Raw genomic sequence first — 22,190 nt, 5'->3', positions numbered from 1 at the left:
TTCACAGTAAAGGCCATTGTTTAAAAGTTGGCTTAGCACAGTTCCCTAAATCCCAGTTCCTAATATGAAGTTGTGGCTTTTCCATAGTGTGGTGATTGGACAGAGTTTAAAACTTTAAAAAGCAAACATCTTCCTTTTCATATGTTGTTTTTCTTGGTAAATGGCTAAATAAAATATCATGACTAAACTAAATCCCACTTTGCATATTTGATTCTTATCCATGCTGCTTTACAGCTCCATGTGATGTGGAATGACCACCCCTTTGCTCCAAAATCTGGTATAAAATAGATTCTGCCTCTTAACCATGGGCTGTTGGAAATTGATATGCAAGTACTTTGATGTTAATTAACTCATGATGTGGTTAAAAATAGAAAATACCTATTTTTTTTTTTTTTGTGTGAGAAGAATGAGCAACTCCTCCTGTATGAAATGGAATGTCTTATGTTCACTGTATATCAACACTTAAATAAGCCTAAATAAGACTTGAAAAAAAACCCTATTGCAAGGAGTACCAAACTAGGCAGGAACCTGGTAGGAACTTGGATCATGTTTGCTGTAGGCATTGCTTTTTCTTTTTTTTAAGTGGTTCTTAAATGAAGAATAGATGGATTCTCCTGAAGACGAAAAACAAAACAAAATCCACTTTTCCTGCTACTTGCTCTCTTTCTTCCCCCTTCTTGTGATGAAGGATTACAAGGGTTAAATGCTGCTGTCAGGGTTATGGTGGTTGAGTAAATATTTTTGCCTTTACCATTTTTCTCTCTCTCTCTCTCTCAACATTTTAGGTTCTACACACGCTGGAAAGAGTGGGAATCGTGGTATTCCCAAAGCTTCGGTTTACATTTCTCCTTGCGAGAGGAACAGTGGCAGGAAGATTGGGCATTCATTCTCTCTCTTGCAAGCCAGGTAAGAAAACTCCTTTGTTTTCTTGGAAAAGATATTTTAATTTCTGGAAAGGAGTTTAAGAACTAGAAGAGTTGTTTTGGGAATCAGAATATTCATGTATGAAGGAAAAGCATTCCTCTTAAGGCGATGATCTTAAAGCCTAACTGGGTGAACTCTTCTGCTGATATAAAAAGGTTCATTTGAAATTATAATTTTTTGAGCTTCCTATTAAGCAGTGCAACACAAAAAAAAAATTGTGGTATTAGAGTGAAGTCTGTAGAACAAACTCATAGACAATCATATGTTTAATATCCAGCTCCTGCAGCACATTTACCTCCCAAAACACACCTCCAAATCTGTCACCTTACGCTGCTCAAACTCCAGCAAGCTGAGATTTTACAACTCCCCTCCAAAATGAGATTTACATTCCTATAAGCTTCCAGCTATGGGAATATTTTTAGCTCCTCTTTTAAAGTATAAACATGAATTTGGTGCTGTTTTTTTGAGATTTGTTTTGGATGTGCCCTTTTCCTATCATCAAAAGGTATTTGCCTTAAAGTGCCCTCAGATGAAGGCATTATTTTTAGACCTAACATTATGTAGAGTTTCACTTCTGAGTAGGGCCTGAAATCCATTACATTGAATCTGGGCAATAGGACAGAGAATTATTACTGACAGCTGACAAGCTGGAATGTTTTTCCTCATTTCCAATAATTTTCCAGTCTTTTGTTTTTCCTGTCAAAGCTTTATCACTCTTAAAAGCATTTTCTCTCTCAATCTGAAGACTCTTTTTCAAATTTCAAAGCAGAGAGGATGGTGAGTTCTGTTTCAAGTGATGTCTTTCTTTGTGTTTGGTTCAGCCTGGAGCGAGTTTGGAGCAGACACACATTTTTGTACTTGCACATATTCTTAGAAGACCAATTATAGTTTATGGAGTAAAATATTACAAGAGTTTTCGGGGAGAAACATTAGGATATACCCGCTTCCAAGGTAAGCCTTGCCTTTTTTAAATTCACTTTTCAACAAGTTTGGGCTCTAAATCTGTTGTGACACGAAGTAACTGTGTGAAAAAGGATGGAACACTATTGTAGGTAAATTTTCACTTGCTATTAAAAAGAACAAAGTAATCCCCTCTAAACTTGCAGTTGTTCATTTTATACTGGGCATGGTGCCTGTAAAAGTGAATTCCATGATACTTTAAAGGGAGTTTTAAAATTTTATCTGGTTTTCAGTGATTCACATTTTACAGTAAGTGTGGTGTGAATACTGACTTATTTCTCATTAATATTATAATTTTGCATAGCTTGATCAGGTTCTTTCTGACTTTTTCTCCTTCTTGTCTCCAGGACAGCCTGACTTGTCCTTTAGATAAATATGAAGATGACTCAGTCCAGTTTTGCTTAGACTTAACATCTGTAGATTTTTAAAGATGCATTTTCTGCTTTGCGAGCCAGATCTGTGTTTGGGCAACTTTCCCCTCTGTTGCATGCCTAATACTTTATTATTCAAACAATAAAACATGAGAGGGGATTGGGAGCATCTGCATAAACTGAGCTGTAAACAGAACCCATGGGGAAGGAGCTGTGTGTGTTCCAGGGGGTTGGGACATTTATTTTGCCCACAGTTGATATTCCTGGCCTCAAGTACATCTGCTTGATGATGACCCACTCTTTATTTATAGCTCAGCTGAGGACTTCCCAAAACATCTCTGTGGTTTGAAAGAAAAAAGAATGGTGACTTTGGAAGGAGGCAAGCCCATGATCTATAGAAAACCCTAAGCTGTGCAGTTAATGTTAATTTATAACTATTTAGAGTCTTGGCTTCTAAGTTTGGGCAGTAACAAAACTTCATGTAGGGAAATCAATTACTTTTTTGAAGAGTCTAAAAGTTTAGTAGGCACTGTAGTTAGGTGTTAACTTTTCTTTCAATGATGAAAGGCTGGGAAGGAACAGTTACTTGTGTCACTTAAATCTGACACTCCAGCCTTGTGTTGCTTTTAACTCCAAGGCTCAGTGGTTTGCAAATGGTTTTATTTCCTAGTTTGGGCATGGAGGCAGACAAGTGTTACATGGCCTAAATGAGCTGAAATCTTCTTGCCCTGTGAACCAGAAGGAACCTGAGTGCCTGGAACACCCTTTTACTGCACAAGGGTTTCCAGGAATTTGCGCAGCCAAACAGTTACAACTTGAGATTTGCTCGCCACAAGCCACATCCATCCATACATGGAGACAGCTCTGGGAACAGGTGAACTTGGAGTCCTGTGTCACAGTACCTGGAATGGCTCCTCTCCCTGCCCAGCCACATTTTTGTGGTTAATGTGTGCTGATCAAATGCCCTTGGCTCAGCTGAGACCCAACTGAGCGGACTGGGAGTGGGCAGCCAGGAGGCGTCTCCTGCTCTGGGCCTGTGTGTGGGCTGTGCTCAGTATGTGGAGCTTCGGGGAGTGCTGGGGTGTCCCTGCCTCTGTTTAACATCACATCCACCAGAAAAGTCCCTGGAAGTGTCCAAGGCCAGGTTTGACAGGGCTTGGAACAACCTGGGATAGCAGAAGATTGGGCAGGGGGTGGAACTGGATGGGCTTTAGGGTCCCTTCCAACCCAGACCACTCTATAATTGTGGGTTATAATAGAATTGGGGAATTGAATTTTTCTAACGCTTGTTCAACATCATGGTTCAGTTTTAGCACTCTCTTAACCACCCCTAAAATACTCTCCCTGACAGGAATATTTTTCCCAGAGATTCCTTGTTCCAGCTTGGCATCCTTGCTGTAGCTGCTGTGAATCCCATAATTTCCAGCCTCGTTTCCCAGATTCCAGCTCACTGTTAATTCTTTAAATACTAAAGCTTCAGTGCTGGAAGATCTGTTTGCTCAAGCCCTAACTATGATTCTGGTCAGACCCTCCTGGTCTGGCCACACGTATTTAGTGACACAAATATACAGCTTTTAAAACTGAACAGGAAAAAAGATGACTGACTGACGTGATCATCAGGTCAGGCTGGAGAAACTAAATCCTGGGTGGGTGGCTTCAGGATAGGTGTTAGCCCATATTCTTTATTTTCTGTGGCTTGTGTTCATGTCAACTGTTGTTACACTACCTTCTGGCTTTATATCAGAGTGACTTTTATAACTCCTAAGAGCACTAGATAGTCTCCCTGGCAGTGCTTGAAATTCTTGTCTTGTGGAGCTCATCACAGTGTTGAGGAGGAATGGAAAGTGTAGCACAGCCTTCTGTCTTGGGGAAATGATTCGTGTGGAATTTTCACCAGGGTAAAACGATGGTGAAAGGAGATTTCCAAACTCTTTCTAAATTTCAGTGTAGAGATGGAGGCAAACAGATGAGTTTCAGTCCTGAAAGGTCACATAGCTGTGCTCCATGTGCATGAAGAATTAACACCCAGGAACTGAGGGACTGTCTTCCTCACATTGGACTGGATGCCATCCTCAGTGTAAATTTGAATGTTTGGTTCTTTCCTTTAATGCAAAGGCTTGAAACTTTCTGGTGAATGCTTATCCCATGTTCTTCACCTTTTGTGCTCAACATTGCTTCAGAGTGAGACTTAATAATGGGGACAGGAGGAAGGGAGGGCCTAGAAGGTATTGAAAGGATCTTTGAATCGAGGTGTTGTAAAAACTTGTGCGAATCTTAATTTTAAACAAACGGCAAGACTTTTAAAGAGCTCTTGATTGCTAATTCAAAAACAAGGCGGGGAGGAAAAAGGGACCATTATTTACTGGTAACCCCCACTAATTTTTACTGCAGTACAAAAAGATGAGCTCAAAACTTCAGCAGAGCCTCCAAAGCCACCCCCTGGCTCAGATTCCCATTTTAGCATTGCCCTTCCCTCTCCATGGCTGTCAGAGGAGCGCTGTGTTTGCAGCAGCAGCTGCACTAGGAGGGGTTGCTATGCTACATGTGCACTTGAGTTTATGTGGGGCTATTTTTAACCTGTCACAAGGTGAGCTGTGCTTTTGCTTAAGTTGTCTTGCAGCAGTACACACCAAGAATTATTTCTGTTCCTGGGAGAAAGGAGTTCCAGTTTTATTTGGAGGCCTCGAGTGAATTGCTGTCTTTTGTTGCTAATAATGGTGGGGAGAAAAAGTGCAGTTCTTCTCAGAATCTGTGACATCAGGTGTTGGTTGTAGCTGAGCAAAGTAGTATCAGCTTTTTGCGGCTTTTTTGCCTTTTTTTTTTTTAATTGATATGGATAATTGATGTGTGTTAATTTAATCTGTGAGTACTGTATATGAGCAGTCCCGTTCTCTGGGATGGGTTACATCAGTGCTGAGTAACATTTTGTGCAGTGAGTTCTTTTAATAATAAGTTTTGTGAGCAGATGGTGGAATTTTTGCTCTGGTAAAAATAGACATCTGACTGTAGCCTTTATTTCTGTGATGCAGAATCTGATTTTTTTTTTCCCCTTCAATTTTAAGAAGAGTTACCAAACATAAAAAGCTGCCTTTTGCTTTTCTAACCTTGTTTTTTGTTCATCACTGCACTGCAGACTGTAAATTTTAGGGCTGCGGTAATGTTGTGATTGTAATCTTTTGTGGCTAAATTTGTACAGTTGCAAAGACACTTGACTTACGTTAATTAAGAACAATTAGCTCTACTGAGAAGTGTGGCCTGTGTCAGTGTAGACCAAACCATGTATGCTTTGAATGTGATGTGCACAAGGTTTTGGCCAAAATCCTCCCTTGCTGAACAGCAGTTGTGAGCCTTCCCCTGTGCTTTTCATTCCCCACAGGTGTGTATTTGCCTTTGTTATGGGAACAGAGTTTTTGTTGGAAGAGTCCCATAGCTCTGGGCTACACGAGGGGCCATTTCTCCGCCCTGGTTGCCATGGAGAACGACGGCTATGGCAATCGAGGCGCTGGTGCTAATCTGAACACTGACGATGATGTTACTGTTACTTTTCTACCCTTGGTGGACAGCGAGAGGAAATTATTGCACATTCACTTCCTTTCTGCTCAAGAGGTAAGAAAGAAACACCTGGTGCTGGTGGTGACTTTGTCACAGCAGCTCGCTGAAGCTCAGCAATCTCTGTAGCCCCCCGAGTTTTTAGTGTCCAAAGAATTACAGGGAGTGTGCTGTTCTGGTTCATTAATACTGCTCCCTTCCCCGTCATTTCAGGTGGTTCTGAAAGGTATTTTCTCATCAGTTTGATGCCTAGTTACAGCTCTGTAAATGGAATGTAACTTCACTGTCCATGTGAATCTCAGAAACAGAATCATAGAATAGGATCAGAAAATGTTCCAAGCTGGATGGGACCCACAAGGATTGTCCAGTCCAGCTCCTGGCCCTGCACAGGACACCCCAACAATCACACCCTGTGCCTGAGAACACTGAGTATCAGCATACTTAGAAAAGGACACAGAAATAACGGTTCTGTCACTAAGGCAAGACTGAAATCTGCCTTTTGGCTTTCTTTTTTTCCTAAAAGATGCAGCACAAATATTGGCCCGTAGTTGCAGCAGTTTCCACCTTCTATTCTAATGAAACTCAACTAAATTTTGCTTCAATAACTATGATAAAGACATGGAACTACTTCACTAAAGGGTGTGCATGGGTGAAAGGAGGGCTGGAAAACTGAAGTAATTGCAAAGAGCAGGCATTCTGTAAATAAAAGGAGAAAAATAGGAGCTTCAAGTCTAGAAAGGGATGTTTCTTTAACAAGCCATGATATCTGTTGTATTTTTGAAGAGAAAATATTTCATGTCAAGAACTTGGGCACCTGAAAATGTGTTTGTGAATGCAGAAATCCCTCTTTTAGGACATCCTTTCTTATATGTGGCGCCTACTGTAGATAAATAGTTGCTTAAAAATAGCTGAAGGCCGTAGTGCAAATACACATGTGAAAAATCAGGGAGAAGAGCTGGAGAGTACTCCCAGAGCCTTCAGCCTCTGGTTGAAAACGCAGTGGGCATCAGTTTTCCTTTTGGAGCTGGGTGTGATGCCTAGAACAGAGGCCAGGCAAGACGGGGAGAATCCAGCACCATGAGCTTGGAGCAGGAATGGCTGTGGGCCTTCGGGAAGCCTCACTGCCGGTGTTTTGTGTCCCCCCCCAAAGATAGGCAACGAGGAGCAGCAGGAGAAGCTGCTGCGGGAGTGGCTGGACTGCTGCGTGACGGAGGGAGGGGTCCTGGTGGCCATGCAGAAGAGCTCCCGGCGCCGCAACCACCCGCTGGTCACCCAGATGGTGGAGAAGTGGCTGGACCGCTACCGCCAGATCCGGCCCTGCACGTCCCTGTCCGACGGCGAGGAGGACGAGGATGACGACGACGAGTGAGGGGGAATAAAGTGCAAATGAGCAGCGCAGAGTGTGCGAGCCCGAGTGAGCGTTGTGCTGTAGCGGTTGGGTGTGGAAACGACCCAGGGCTTAGGGGATACATGCTGGGAAGGATTCTCCGACAGCACTGGGAGAGGATGGACGCTCATCCTGCTGCCCGGAGGGAGCCGAGTGGGCTGGACTACAGTTTGTATAAAAAAACACGAAAAAGAAACAAAAAACAGCTAATTTTATTATCAAGATGGAAAAAAAAAAAACAAAACAACAAAACCCAACAAACCAAACCAACCCCATTTTTCTTTCTGACTGTAAATCTGTCTATAAATGTACCGCATGTGGTTGTGTAAGAGGTTGTGTAATAGGAAACGTATACCAGCATCTTAATTATTGCAGAGAAATTTTTCAACTAAGGGCACTTCTGAAAGCACACGTGAGCTGGATGGATATCTCCTCCCTCTGAGATTTTTACAGTAGACCCTGGCCTTCTCCATCACCTTTTAGATACTCGGACACGTTTCCCTGAAAGGCCCTTTCCTGTGAAATCTCACTAGTGCCCAGGTCAGATTGTGAGAGGTTTTTTTTTTTTTTTTTTTTTTTTTTTTGTTTGCACAGATATCCACAGCAAGTCCTAAGCAAAAATACATTCATTATTTTACTAATATTTTAGTTACTGCTGTGCCCACATAATAAAGCCTAAACTCTACGGAACAAACTGGAAGAGAAGCTAAATTTTCATTGAGTGAAATGATTTGTTTCCTGAAAAAGCTTTTTGGGGTTTTTTTTTTGCCTTTTTTTTTTTTTTCTTCTAATAGTTAATAGATTCCTTTTAGTATACATAAGGATATTTATTCAGAGAAGTGACCTAAAAGATAGGGATTTTATTCCTGTGAGCATACACTAAAAAAAATTGTGTGAAATCTGAGAACTTGAACACAAGTGAGAATTTAATCTTGTCAAAACTCCGTCTTGCTGTGTTACAAATTCTATCATTTCATCATTTATTCTTTGATCACTCAAACTTTGCTGCAAATGAAAAAACACCTTTTTAAAGGTTACTCCTCGGTCACTAAATCTACTGAGAATCCACTTGGCAGTTCTAATTAAAAAGAAGAATCTATGCTCAAGTTGTTTAAAAGCACTGTTATATATTTCTCAGTATGTAAACCTGGGAATTTCTTGCATGTTGATTGATGTGGCCATACTTAAACTTATGTAAGTTCCTAAGACTGTAAGTTCAGAGTATATTCTCCAGTAGAAATTTTATTATATTTGATAACTTTAGCCATGTAACCTGTAATGGATAAAGTTTATCTAAAAATCTCACTGAAACACTAAAGGTTAATGCCAGTTTTTACATATACAGTGCAATTCAGGTTGTCTTGAAAAGCACTTTTGATGGTGTGGTGGTTGAATAAGAAATTTTGCAGTAGATGAAATTGTTTTAATTAGAATTTGGAAAGAAGCCCCATAGCACCTATTTTTATGTAGTTCAGAGCTATGGAAACCCTGAGGAACTTGCTGCTTTTTCTTCCAAATGCTGCTTAGATGGTGTTGAAACGTGCACAACTCCTACAGAAACTTGGTGACGACACCGAAAGTAAAGAAATAATGAAGTACTGTATTAATTTTGCAATTTTCCCGTCCTAGATTCCACTGAGGTTTATGATGTCTTCACCTTTTTTGGCCATTAGATTTCCTCTGCTTGGTGCATGCCCAGATTTCGAGGTGAAGGATGAATGCTGCTCTGCCATGTGTGAGTGACCCAAATTCACCCCCCAACCCCAGATACTACAGGGGTTCTTTTTGAGTGCACAGTCCTGGTTCAAGTTCCCTTTTTAAACTGGGATTTTTTTTTTTTTTTTTTTTTTTTTTTTTTTTTTTTTTTTTTTTTTGTCCTTACCTTGCAGTGAAATCCTTTTATACCTTGTCTAGCTGAGGATGCAAAGCTTTTCTGTCAGGGGAGCTGAATGCAGGGTAAGCTGGGATGAGGATTTCCATGCCCTGAGCTGGCCTGCACCGTGTGCTGGAGTGGTTTATGTGTGGTGCTGTGACCACGGGGGTCCTAACTCAGCCAGCTTGAGGAGCTCCCAGTCAGTGGCCAGACCTGTAACTCCAGATGCCAGCCTGCCCCTGAGCAGCTGCCCGCTGGACAGAGGGCTAAACCCCTGATTCCATGGGCTGCTCCAAGGATGCTGTGCAGTTTTTACCCCCCACCCCTGTTCTTTTGGCAGCGCTGTTCCATTCAGGGAAGCGAAACTTCCTCGTCCCAAGGGGGGAATTACCAATGTGAAAGTCTACCTTGAGCCAGACTGGCCCAGCTCTCCTGCCCTCCTCTCCTGCTGTCCATGGGCAGCTGCAATGTCCCTGTGTCCCCCAGCCCTCCCCAGAGCAGTGGGGTCCCCGTGGTCAGTTCAGCTGCTCTCAGACGCATGCACCGATGAATTTCTCGTTCTGCTCCGACAGGACAGTCCTGGTACTTTGGATCACTTGGCTTCCTTGATCGTTATTGTTTTGTTCTGATGTGCTGTACAACGGTCTGTTCAGGTTCACACGCTTCACAGCCCCTTTGGGAACTGGTGAAGTGTCTTTTCCAGAATCAGAGTAATCCAAACCTCCTGTACCTGTAGGTTAAAGAGCTGCAGGCCCCGGCTTCGTGCTCGCACCGCAGTCAGTGTATGTCAGTGGCTCCCCAGTCACACACCTGAAAATTTACAGACACTGAGATTAATCTGCACACACTCCCCTGCAGCTTGTCAGCAAGTTCTGCACTTTCAGCCATGAAAATACATTAAAAAATTGGGTTTCTCAGTGTTATTTTCCTCATATATTGCTCGCAGCAGCACATGCTTTCCTAGCACAGAACTTAGCTTTTCATTGCTACCTCCTTTACAGCTGGTCAGGTTTTTTTTTTTTTCCTGGTTTTATTTATGACTTCCTCAGTGAAAATCCCTGTATTTCTTTTGTTTTTAATATATTAAAATTTAGTAATTCTGGATTCTTCCAAAGTTCTGCTGCATGGCTTACGGCAAATACCCCCGAGTTGCATTTCCTCCATTATCCAGGTTGGTTTGTGTGTTCGGAGACCTTGTTTAATTGCTGCTTTTCCTTTTCCCCCCCTTTTATTCAGTAACTTCCCCTAAGCACCACTTTTAGAAGGTTTTATTTAGTGTTTGTCACCTTGAAGCTGCTTGTTTTAAGTTGCTCTGACATCTCCGGAGTTCTCCCTGGAGAAAGAGATGATTATCCCAGGAGAGCCTTCCCTGCCTGCCTTCCCTGAGCAGGACAACAGCAGCATGGCTCTGTCAGCTACAAACCTTCAGCAGCAAGTGTTCCCCTCCCATTTCTGTGCCCAGTAATTTTCCATGTGACAGCCGCAGCTCCTGGTGCTTCGGCATCTCCCAGCTGTGATGATATTCTTCCCTTTCTGCATCGACGGCTCCAATCTTTGCATGTTTTGCTGGTCTTCTCCCTGCAGGCACTTGTAACCCTTGGGATGGCTTAACCTCTGCTCCTCTTGAGCTTGTGGCACTTTTGTCCTCGGTTTTGGCTGAAAGGGAAGTTGGGTGTTGGATGAAAGCTCCAGCATTTTCTGAGCTCGGAGTCACTGCTGGCACGTGGATCCTGCGGTGCAGGGAGGTACCGGATTATTGAGAAACAAAGTACCAGGGCTCGTTTATTTTTAAAACAACTCTAAACTTAACCATCAATTAAATGTTTTCCTCTTGGTTTTGATGGTCATTTCAGTGTCTCCCAAACACCTCCCCTGTATCTGACCTGTTTTATCCCAGTTTCTCTCAGAGGTCATGGATAATTCACTGCTGGGCTGTGCTGAGCACTGACAAGGAGCAATCACTCTGTAACAGGTGACCTCTTTTTTGGATGCTTGAAGCTGGTAACCAAGTTTTCAGTTCAATTTAAAGCAAACAAAATACAGAGTTTTGTAACTTGGACACTTTGGTTTCAGCTTTTTTTTAGTCCCCATCTAACTCCATGTGTGTGGCACTTGAACAGAGTGTGAAAGAAGGGTGGAAACAAGAACAGGCCTTTTGCCTCGTGAGGCTCAAAGCCACCAGCACCTCCTGAGCACCTTTTTGGCTTTATTTTTCAACGGTTTGATAACGCTTCAGCTCTTGAGAATGTACAGAAAATGTTGTTTGAGTGGTAGCTGCCTTTGTAGCTTAGTGGAAAGCCACAGTGGTCTATCTCTTCATCACAGAACGGTCTGAGTTGGAAGGCACCTTCCCCTCCCACTGGACTGTAAACATTCACCAAGTGTGACCAGAATTATGTTTCTGTACCTTATGGTTACCTCTCAGTGTCTCCAAGCCCCAGATTGCAGCGAGAGCTCTTGCCTTTCAGAAATTATAGAAATTTTATCACTTTTTATTGAAAACTGCACTGAACGCTAAATGTCCACCTTTACAATAAACAAATACAGTAACGGTAACACACTAAAACAAAACATACTGATAGCCATTGGTTTCTTTTTTTTTGTCTGTTTGGGACAGCTCAAGATTTCTTTTTCTTTTTTTTCTTTTTTTTTTTTTTTTGTCACAGAAACAGGAATGTACCCATACAAAGGCTCAAAACAGGCCATCTTTAAAAACAAAAAGGCGATGATTCACAAAAGACTATGAATATAACATGTAACTAGTTGATACAAATCTAATAGGATTTGTTAAAATCAGTCACATCTAATAACACATCTTGAAGTGTTCTTGTATAAAATATCACGTGAAGAAAAGAAGACTTTTATCAATGTCTAAAAAAGTGGATTTTTGTTCATAGACAGTCTGACAAGTTACCATAAAAAGTGTTTCCTGAGACATAAGGAAATGCAACATTATTCTTGAACCCTTTCCAGCTCAAGACTTTTTCCACTTGATAAAATAGCTGCAGATTTAAAACTGAGAAAATATATTTGAGTACAAATAGTGTGTGAAACTTAATACTTTCTTCTTTTTTTTTTCTTTTTTTTTTTTCCTCTTTTTTTCTTTTATTTTTTTCTTGCATCATTGCAGGGCGTAGGTGGCTGCACAGCTACTTTATTCAGTGTAGTGGGCAGAGAAGAGACTGGCAGTTTGGTTTTCCTTAGCCTGGGAGGGCAGTGGTCAGTGCCAGGAGCCCTTTCTGCCCTCCCCATCCCACAGATCCCGGCTGGAATGGCTGGAACTTAGACCTGGCAGGAGAACTTCTGTTAACACGGCACTGGCCCTGTGAGACTGCAAAAAGGAGGAGGAGGAGGATTTTCTTTTCTTTTCTTCCACTTCTAAGCCAGGACTGCTGCCCCCCATTAGGAGAGGTCACCAGATGCAAGAGAAAGGAAAGGGCTGAAGCCACACAAGGGTTTCTTGTTAACTCTGTAAAGATGGCTTAATTCAGTGGCCTGGACACAGTGCAGGAGCCCCGTCCTTCCCAAGGAATCGAGGGAAGGGGAAAACAGATTCGTTTTTATTCATGTGATTGATGCACAGATGAAGGAAACTCAACACACAATAACAGAAGTTGCTCATTAACGTATCACATCCTAGTTTTCAGCACTGCAGGGAGCAGGTGACTTCTCCAGGGCTTGTCCCCAGTCTTGGCTGCTGTCGCTTTGTCGGGAACACTGGAACACCAATGATGCGTCTGTCCAAAATCAACGTTACAAATTTCGTATCAAATTCTTCTCTTTTAGTTCATGTATAACTTCTTTTCCAATGTCTCTTGGTCCTAAGTTTATTGAATGGGTTTTAAATTATCTGCTATTGCTCGTTGGGATGTTCCCTGTTGTCCCCGTGTTTTGTGGGCTGGTTGGGCGATGGAGCTTGGGAAGGATGTGCCACTGTGGGAAGGTTGTGAGTAACAGGGATGCCTCCGGGAATGATGCCCTCCATGGCTGCTGGGATTCCTCCCGGTGCCACACTCACCATCCCAGGGGGATACCTGGCACAGGGGACACAGAGAGGCAGGTTTGTCACAGCACAGCTCATCGAACACCCGTCACCCCACCACCGCTGTGGAGAAGACACAGCCAGGAGATCCCGCTTCCCTCCTGGAGCCAGCTTTGCTTTTCCTTCTGAGTTACAAGGGAGAGCTCAGAGTTAAACACTAACTGCTGTGCCTTGGCTAAGTGTCCTCTGCTACTGCAGCTTGTCCTGTGCCTTCTCACAGCCTTCTGCTCCACGGGGAAGCCCTTCTCCTTTGGAAGTTTGGGTAAGGAACCATCTGGAATGCTCTCTGAAACCCCGAACGCTGGTGCGCTGACCCTGTCATCCCTGTGTGGGAACACCTCGAACACCTACACCTGGTTTGTACATTTTCCCTGTGTGGAAGGTGAGCTGCACCTTCCTCATGGGACAGCACAGCTCAAAGATGAGATCAGATCTAATCTAGCTTTTCCAAGAGCAGGAGGAATGATACACATCCCAAGAAACAACAGTGAGTTTTGAGAAAGGAGAATAGTAAGAATTTCTTCAGCTGTGATGGGGGGGCAATGAGGACAAAACCACGTGGAGCTCTGTGGCCACGTGAGGCCTGAGGGCTCCCACTTCCCTGCAGCTCCACTGCCTTGAGGGAAGCTGGATTGGGAAGCTGGGAGGGGAAGGGAATTTAACCTGCCCCTGGAGGTGTGAGCTGAGCCAGCTTACAGGGGCTCCAGGGCCGCAGCTCCAAGGAGCTCAGCCAGGTGAAGCTCCCTGCAGAGCCAGGTTAGGCTGGGAAGCCAAGCCTTGTCCTCGGGTGCTGGCACTGCCCACCTATTTGGAAACGAGAGTGGGAACAGGGGGAGGCTTTTTCCAGGTCTGGATGTTCTGCTGCTCAGAGGGAGCCCTCACTGCCTGCATGGCCCAGGAGCTGCCTGGGGCCTCGGGGCTCTGCTGCTGGGTAACTCCGGCCTGGCTCTGCCTGCTGTGACCTGATGTGCCCTGCAGGGTATTTTGTAGCTCAGAGTATTTTTGGCAGTGCTGACACCCTGAATGAGCCCATGCTGCAGCTCCTTGAGCCTAAAGTCTCCTACCAGCATACTTGGAGGCATCTAAACAGAGCAGTAAGTAACCCTTAATCTGGGATTTAGGTGGAAATTGGGTCACCTGACTACAGCCCTATATTTGGAGCTTTTCCCCAGGCTCATTAACCTACGAGCTGGGCCTGAGGTTGTTCATGGACAGGAGCACAGGGTTGCTGCTGCAGTTCAGAAATCGCATCCAGCGCGTGGAGGGGTCTGGCGGGGTCCTGCTGCTTCCAGAGATGCTGCCCAGGGGGAGCAGGGATGCAGCCTCTGAGAGGGGAGGCTTTACCCACCCGGGGTTGGCTCAGAGAGCATCAGTAACCCCCGTGCTGGGCGTGCTGGTGCCCAGGGAGGGGCTGGCAGCAGCCGGGGGGTGCCCGGTGCCCGCCCTGGCCCTGCAGCGGGGTCCCGGCTCTGCCGTGCCGGCGCTCCCGGTGTCGCGGTGTCCCCGTTCTCCCGCTCACCTGTACGTGGCACCATTGAGCTCGGGATGAATCGCCTGCTGGTCTATTACTGACCACGGGGCCGTCGTGACAAAGAATTCCTTATTCACACAGTTCCTTAGGCTTTCTGGGATGCGCCCTGGAGGTGGCGAGAAAGGTGAGTCTGTGTCAGGCGGGGCCCGCCTTTATCACCCTCCAGTGAGCTGCGAGGCTTGTAATTTCACGGTGTGGGTCAGTGTAAAGGATGGGAGGGAAAAATCCCACATTCCTTGTTTCAGGAGGATGTTGTGGCTGTCCGGAGGTGCAGGGTTGGAGACCAGCCTCCCACCCTCACTCCCAACACTTGGCTTTCAGAGGAGCTGCTCCCTTGAGGGTGACTTTTAGGACAAGAGAAGCGCTCTTGCTGGAGTATTGTATATCCCAGCACCTTGGGATTTGGTTTTGGAATGCTGTGGCTGTGTCTGCACCACTGTGTGGGTTAGCAGCAGTAGCAGGGGCAGCAATTACTGCTTCCCTGTTCTGTTCTTCCCACTCACAGACACCCGTATTTGCCCATTCATTAAGAAAATAAAACCAACACAAAACCCGTCACTCAGTCACGACAAAACAGGGAATTTGGGTTCTCAGCTCTTACTGGAAGCAAAGTGGGATTAGATCCCTTTTCCAGTGTCCTGCTGGGACACGGGCAGGGTGAATCCCTGTCTCTGCTCCTCCTGGCTCCTGCTCCAGGCACGCAGGGAGCCAAGCCCAGCGTCCCCAGGGGTTGGGTACCTGTGATCGCACGTCGGATTTCGGTGGCAGCAGCTTCTCTCATCTCTAGGGACGCCTGCTCGCTGTACCAGGCTGTGTGTGGGGTGCAGATCAGGTTGGGAGCATCTTTCAAAGGGCCTTGAGCAAAACTGGGAGCAGGGGAAAATAAACAAAGGGATTAATCAATGTTTAAACAAAGAATAAAAGATGAACAGCAACAGGCTTGTGGCCTGCCCTCTGCATATACAACACTCCTTCCAAGGCCAGGCTGGATGGGGCTTGGATGAACCTGCTCTAGGGGAAGGTGTCCCTGCCCATGGCAAAGAACTGGAACTAGGTGGCCTTTGGGGTGCCTTCCAGCCCAAATCATTCCATGATTCCCTGGCATGACAGTCCTGCCAGCACAAAATGGCCGCAGAAGTGCTGGGGAGGAAGCACAGCTCTGTGCAGGGCACAGAAAATGCAGGCTTCTGAAAATGCACCAAAAGAGAGCTGAAACACCAACCCACGGGGTGGTTGGGCTTAATGCTCCCATGGGAATAACGTTTGGGGGTGTCTGCAGCATTGCGGGGATAAAGGGACGGGCTCTGGGACATCACAGGATGGGAGGGGTGGACACTGGGGCTCCCCTTGTGAAGGAGCAAACTTTTTGTTCTTTAGATATTTTTGTGGTGAGAGAAGCTGCACTCCCAGTTACAACCCAGCCCTTCCCAGGCTGCAGGCAAAAATCCCAGCACTGAGTGCAGTGAATTTCTACTCACGGGCTAGGGAAGGTTCTGGGTTTTTCTCTGAACACAGGCTGGGTTCTTGTTCTAAGCTCCCAGCGTCCCTTTGAGCACGCACAACCCCAGCGCTGCACTACAGCCGCTGGCTGCTGCAAGGTGCCAACAGCAGGACTGTCCCCCAGTGCTGGGCCGTGTGACAAGGGGCAGTGACAATCGGTGACTCCTGTGCCACGACAGCCCCGGGAGCCGCAGCTTTACCTGAAGGGTTCTGACTCGTGCACGTCGAGCGCGGCCCCTCGTATCCGGCCCTCCTTCAGCGCCTGGGTCAAGGCCTTCTCGTCCACCAGCCCCCCGCGGGCCGTGTTCACCAGGAACGCTCCCTGCCTCATCTGCCGCCGGCACAGAGAGGGGCGACCGTCAGCTGGGTGCACTGACCCCGTCCCATCCTCGCCCCCACCCTGGCGTGTGTCTCCAGCTGGGACGGCAGCCCGCTGTTTGTGCTCCAGCCCCAGAGCAACCCCCATCCCGCTGCACACGGATTTTCCATGGGATCTCCATCTCTGGTTGGTGCTGGCAAACAAAACCCACTGCTGCCGTCGCCTCTGCACCACAGGGACAAGGATCATGTACCTGGCAGGACATTGCTCCCCTAAACACTGCGGGGAGACACACCTGGGTGCAACGCACTGGGGAAGCTGAGGGATCTGTGGCCAGCTCCTGCACTCAGGCCCTGCCCACCAATGCTCTCCTCGGCCGTGCACGCGAGGCGAATGAATTACCTGCTTAATCGTGAAGTCGTTGATAAGGTGGTGGTTGTGTTCGTTGAGGTTGCAGTGCAGGGAGACGCAGTCGCTCTGGTAGAGCAGGTCCTGCAGGGTGTAGACCCGCTGGACGCCCAGGGAGCGCTCGATGCCATCCTGCAGGTACGGGTCATAGAAGATCACGTTGAAGCCAAAGGCCTTGGCTCGGACCGCGACCGCCTGCGCAGTGCGACCTGTGCCGAAGGGAAGGGACAGGCCGAGTTAACTGAGCCCAGCTTCCCTGCGTCCGTGAGGCTGAGCTCCCAGCAGGACTGTCCCCTGGGGCCTGCTGGGCTTCCCACGCGTTCCCCTGCCTTGCCTCGGTTTCCCCATTTCAGCATGCTGCTGTGAGCTTTTGCCATTAACCAGCTGATCCCACCTCTAGCGCTGGAACTCTACAGCTGTGGCTGAACTTGAGACAAGCTCTGTTTTACACTGTGCAGGCCAGAGTGGCTCAGGAAGGGCTGGGTCGGTGTAGCTGTGGCTCAGGGATGGGGTTTTTTTGGGAGAGGACAGCAGCACCACCTCTAGAGGTGCGGTCCCTCTAAACCACCACTGTGTTTCACCAGTGCTCCTCCAAGGACTCAACCGCAGCTCAAAACCAGCTCCTTCCCCAAAAAACCCGCGTGAGACGTTCTCCCTATTTCCCCCCGATCCACAGCGGTGGTTGTGCTTGTGGAAACGCTCATTTTGGGTCTTTCCCCGGGCACTGCAGAGGCGCCGGGCCGCGCCGAGAGCCGCCCTCCTCCCTCTCCCCACGCACCGAAGCCGATGAGGCCGAGCGTCTCCCCGCGGATGCGCGCGGCTCCCGAGGCCACCTCGCGGATCTGCTCCACGCTCTGGACGCGCGTGCCCTCGCGCAGCGCCTGGTACAGCCACGTGTTCCGCCGGTACAGGTTGAGCACGTGGCACACGGTGGAGTCGGCCGTCTCCTCCACGGCCGCCGAGGGGATGTTGCAGACGGCGATCCCTGCGGAGGCCACGCACACGTCACGGCCCTGCCCGCCGCCTGCCCTGTCCCCTGCCCAAGGGATTCATTTATGGAATGGGGACGCTCCCAGCTGCCCTTCTTTCCACAAGCTCCTTACACTGGTATTTACTCTGTGCCCCTTGAACGGCCACGGGTGATGGTTCAACCCCATCATCCCATCCTGGGGGTGCCTTCTAATGGGTCCAGGCTGTGCCCAGCCCAGCCAGTGGGTGGCCCTGGCACCGTTGTTGAGGCACTGGTCACTGATTGACTGCAGGGTTTAAAAACTACCTTATGGAAAGCAATACCAATTAAACTTTACGCTACATTTGTGGGGAGTCATTACGTTTTCTACTCGAAACCACATCATTTGGCCACCCAATTTGCCAAGTAAAAAAAGAAGGATTCTGCTGCAATATCCCATTACTTTATTCGTTATATCTTTCCTTTCCTGATGTTCAAAGCCTCAGAACATTTTTATAATGGATAATAACAATAAGAGTTAAAAACACGAAGAAACCATTACACCGAGGAGACACTGTTCTCCTCTTGAAAAAAGAAAACAATTCGCTATATTGAGAATTGCTTTTTTTAGGAATGACTGTTTGAGACTCTCTTATCGCAATTATCTCTGTAAAATGGCTCAGGTGGAATGGCTGTTACTCTTCACTTCCCCAGAGATAACCTTTAATACAACATATCCCAAACACTACGGCAGGGCTGCTCCACAGACTGAATCTTGGGATGAGTAAAGCCTGCTGTAACTCAGCTGCTAAAACCAGGGATACAGTTAAGCCATTGCAGCTGGGGATGTGTAGCCAGAAGTCTGTGACCACCCAAACCAGTTTGGAAACTGGGTGGCCCCAGAATGTCTGACAACACGACTCTCCCTGTTTTCGACAATCCCCCCTAAAAGCATTTTTCAGGTTCCTGAGGGCCCTTTGATGAGATGGCAAAGGACATGGCAACACCCCAAGACACAATTCCTGCTCCACCATCCAACACAGCGCCTTCCCAGAGGAGCAGGCATGACTCAGAGAACCAGCTCAGATCAAGAGACCGATCTTGCTTAACAAAATACAATAAAACACCCTTCCTCCAATTTTTCTAAAGCTGTATCAACTCTCCTGTGCCAGAAACAGAACAGCCATACAAATATCCAGCGGTATGAGGGGGCACCTGGAGCTTGGAACAGCACAGGAGCGAGGCATTCAGGCTGGACAGTTTAAACACAACATGAGCCCAAAAGCTGCTTTCTAAAACTGCACAGTTTTGTTCACTCCACGGTCAAGTTTTCTTGGCATAATATCCTCTGTGTGCAAAAAATGTGAACTGCACAGGTAAAATCTAATTTTAGGGGCTGAATGGAGGTCCTGCCTGGAACTCTGCTGTGCCAGCATGGTGCCATGGAAGCAGCAGCTCCTTGTGCTGGGTTTTAAGGACTGGAAGGGGAAGGATCCGGGTGCAGAGCTGGGACCTACCGAGCTCCCCGGCGGCTTTGATGTCGATGTTGTCGTAGCCGCTGCCTATTCGGACAATGACCCGCAGGGCCTTGAACTTCTCCAGGTCCTCCCGGGTCAGGGTGATGGTGTGGTACATCATGGCCCCCACAGCTTCATTCAACACCTGCAACACAACACAGGAGTCAGGAGCCACCGGCACACCTGGGGGGACACCTGCAGCTCAGGAATCAGGAATGTGACACAGCGAGTTGGACATTTTCACTGCTGATCTGCTGTCTGAGCCAGGTGGCAGCAAACCCTGCAGGGGTGTGACCCCACCGACACCTTTGGGAATGGATCTGGCGAGTATCTGAAAAGGATACATCGGAGCAGACCAGGCAGATGAAAACCACATTTATCTCTCACCCTTTTCCAGGTGGTTATCTGCAACTCCCTCCACTTCCAAGCAGCAGTAATCCTGCTTTTAGAAAGGAATTGGGTGTTGCAGCAGTGTCTGTTGGGTTTGAACAGGGCTGTGTGACACTCCTAGTGCCTCGACCTCCCTGTGCATGTCCAAACCCCGGCCACACTGCCCACATCTGCCTTTCCTGGCTCTTCTCAAGGGGACCTGAGAAGCTCTGCAGAGGCTGCACAGTCACACAGGGCTGGGCTTTGTCCCCTTCAGTGAAGATCCAGACCTTCCCCTGGCGCTCACCACAAGCTACCTCAGTGCTCCAGAAACCCAAGACCCATCCAAACCCCTCAAGCTTGGCTCATCTATCAATGTCTCACAAAAAACTCCCATTCTCCTTCTCCCAAATTTACTATATGCAAAGACCTGCACTGTTGCTGTTTGTGTTCCTCTTTCCCAGATCTTGGAAGTGATTTCTGATCACTTCAAAACCTCATCTGAGGTTTCTAAAATAATATTTTTAAGGAAAGTATTTACATGCAGTTGAGCTTCCAAGTAGAAACACTCATCCACACTGCATGGATCTGCCTGAATGATTCCCAAACGTCCTCCACTCCCCCTGGAGAGGGAGGAGCTGCTGGAGGTGCACCAAGCACCTATGAAGACCCAGCAGCTGCAGCTGGGATGGTGTCAGCAAAGCCACAGCGAGAGCACCACGGACTTCAAAACCCATGAGAAACGTTAATAACATTGATGTGAAAAACCTGATGCAAAGAGATAAAGTGTCTTTTTTTTTTTTTTTTCCAAAATAACATCTGGCTTCTAAAACAGCCTGAATGAATTTTAATCTGCAGTGGCTTCTGTTGATGTTATCTGCTGATCGACCCGAAGTGCAGCTTTGTACACTTTCTGCTCAAAAATCAAACAGTCAGACTGGTTTGGGTTGGAAGTAAGCTCATTTTTCCAGGTCCCTGCCATGGACAGGGACACCTTCCACTATCCCAGGATGCTCCAAGCCCTGTCCAGCCTGGCCTTGGACACTTCCAGGGATCCAGGGGCAGCCACAGCTTCTCTGGGCACCCTGTGCCAGGGCCTGCCCACCCTCCCAGGGAGAAATTTCTTCCCAATATCCCATCTAACCGTGCCCTCTGGCAGTGGGAAGCCACTCCCTGGGTGCTGTCACTCCACACCTTGTCCAAAGCCCCTCTCCAGCTCTCCTGGAGCCCCTTCAGGCCCTGGAAGGTGCTTTAAAGACGTGGAAGAGCCAGGCCAGAGCCCGGTGCCCCCAGCCCGCCTCTCCCGGTACCTTCTCGTGGATCTCCTGAGTTGATTGTGCGTCACAGAAGGCCACCGTGGCCAGGTCCTTCAGGATGGGCATCTCCACGGTGCAGTCCCTGCCGTCCAGCAGCGCCACCAGGGGCCGGGGGTGCATGGGGCCGTTCATGATCTGCGGGCGGATACCTGCGGGGACAGCGAGCACAGCCTGTGGTGACACGGCTCCCTGTCACCTGAGGGCAGCAGCGCCGGGGTCGTCCCGCACTGCAGGGCCACAGGTAACACCAACGCGGGCTGAAATCTGGCCGAGGGACTGCGATACTCTCCGGGAACACAGCTGCCGTTTTGCCCCTGGTTTTTTTAGGGAATGGCTTTATCATTCTGACCACCTCGGAAAAACAAGTCCAAACAGAATCACTGAAAAAACAGGATTACTGGAAAATCACGGGAAGAGCAGGACACTGAAGACCTCTTCATCACAGGTTATACTCCGATGTATCACCAGCTACCAAAGGTTTCATGGGAACAGCAAAGCTCAGTTTTGTAAACCCAACAGTCTCCTCTGAGATGAGGAAGGAACTGATCATCACCAAGGGCCACAGAAGGCTGAATTTTATATCCTGTTTATTGCTCTCTTGGGGATTAACTGGTTCGTTTTGGGACAAGTCACTTAGAAATTTCTACACCTCCCTTTCAGTAAAGGTGTTTATTATATTAGGAGCCTATGAAATATTTCAGGTGTCTTTCTCAGCTGCCCAGGCAGTCTCTGGGCAGGGCACAGGTGAGGGGACCAGGTGCTCTGGGTGTAATGTGGTGCTTTATTTCTGCTGCTGCACCATGAGATGGCTGGAGAGGGAAGGTCTGGGTGTGAGTCTCCAAACCCTCACAAAAAGGAGCCCCAGCAAAGCCTCTCCTTACAAAACCCCACTTGTGCAAAGAACCTGCCAGGGCCACCAGCCAACATCTGTCTGGCTTTTAAATGCAGTGGTGGTGCCAGTTAGGGGGACAAGCCCAGGGCTTGGCTGAGGGAACTCCATGGGGCTGTTTTGGGGCATTTTGTGGGAGAATCTCCCCCAGCTGATGTGGATGTTACAGACACGGGCACTACTGGCCACAGCAATGAACCCCGGACCACCAGGAGCACGGTCCTGGGGAGGGACCCTGCACTGCTGCTACACTCACACAGCTACACTCACTTCACATGGGGAAAAA

At 47.5% G+C, this 22,190-nt stretch overlaps 2 protein-coding genes across 7 annotated transcripts in view; one reads left to right on the top strand and one right to left on the bottom strand.

The window, feature by feature from the left end:
- The window catches only part of ZRANB1 (zinc finger RANBP2-type containing 1), a 39,695-nt gene extending 31,911 nt beyond the window's left edge, over positions 1-7,784 (top strand). Inside the window, exons 8-11 of the mRNA XM_066190747.1 lie at positions 786-906; positions 1,746-1,875; positions 5,632-5,861; positions 6,955-7,784. Coding sequence (XP_066046844.1) covers positions 786-906; positions 1,746-1,875; positions 5,632-5,861; positions 6,955-7,173 — 700 coding nt within the window. The 3' untranslated portion in view covers positions 7,174-7,784. The remainder of the gene's footprint in view (positions 1-785; positions 907-1,745; positions 1,876-5,631; positions 5,862-6,954) is intronic.
- The window catches only part of CTBP2 (C-terminal binding protein 2), a 135,408-nt gene continuing 120,599 nt past the window's right edge, over positions 7,382-22,190 (bottom strand). For all 6 annotated transcript variants that reach the window (XM_066190743.1, XM_066190745.1, XM_066190744.1 and 3 more), the window contains 8 exons: positions 21,010-21,164; positions 19,331-19,475; positions 17,643-17,849; positions 16,859-17,073; positions 16,338-16,468; positions 15,376-15,503; positions 14,626-14,743; positions 7,382-13,098 (listed from right to left, as the gene is read on the bottom strand). In XM_066190743.1, coding sequence (XP_066046840.1) covers positions 12,918-13,098; positions 14,626-14,743; positions 15,376-15,503; positions 16,338-16,468; positions 16,859-17,073; positions 17,643-17,849; positions 19,331-19,475; positions 21,010-21,164 — 1,280 coding nt within the window. In that variant the 3' untranslated portion in view covers positions 7,382-12,917. The remainder of the gene's footprint in view (positions 13,099-14,625; positions 14,744-15,375; positions 15,504-16,337; positions 16,469-16,858; positions 17,074-17,642; positions 17,850-19,330; positions 19,476-21,009; positions 21,165-22,190) is intronic.

Source organism: Chamaea fasciata, unplaced genomic scaffold (genome assembly GCF_029207755.1).
Source record: "Chamaea fasciata isolate MVZ Bird 193981 ecotype frontalis unplaced genomic scaffold, bChaFas1.0.hap1 SCAF_9, whole genome shotgun sequence".
NCBI lineage: Eukaryota > Metazoa > Chordata > Aves > Passeriformes > Sylviidae > Chamaea > Chamaea fasciata.
The sequence above is the reverse complement of the archived record's forward strand: the minus strand, read 5'-3'. Positions and strand labels throughout refer to the sequence as shown.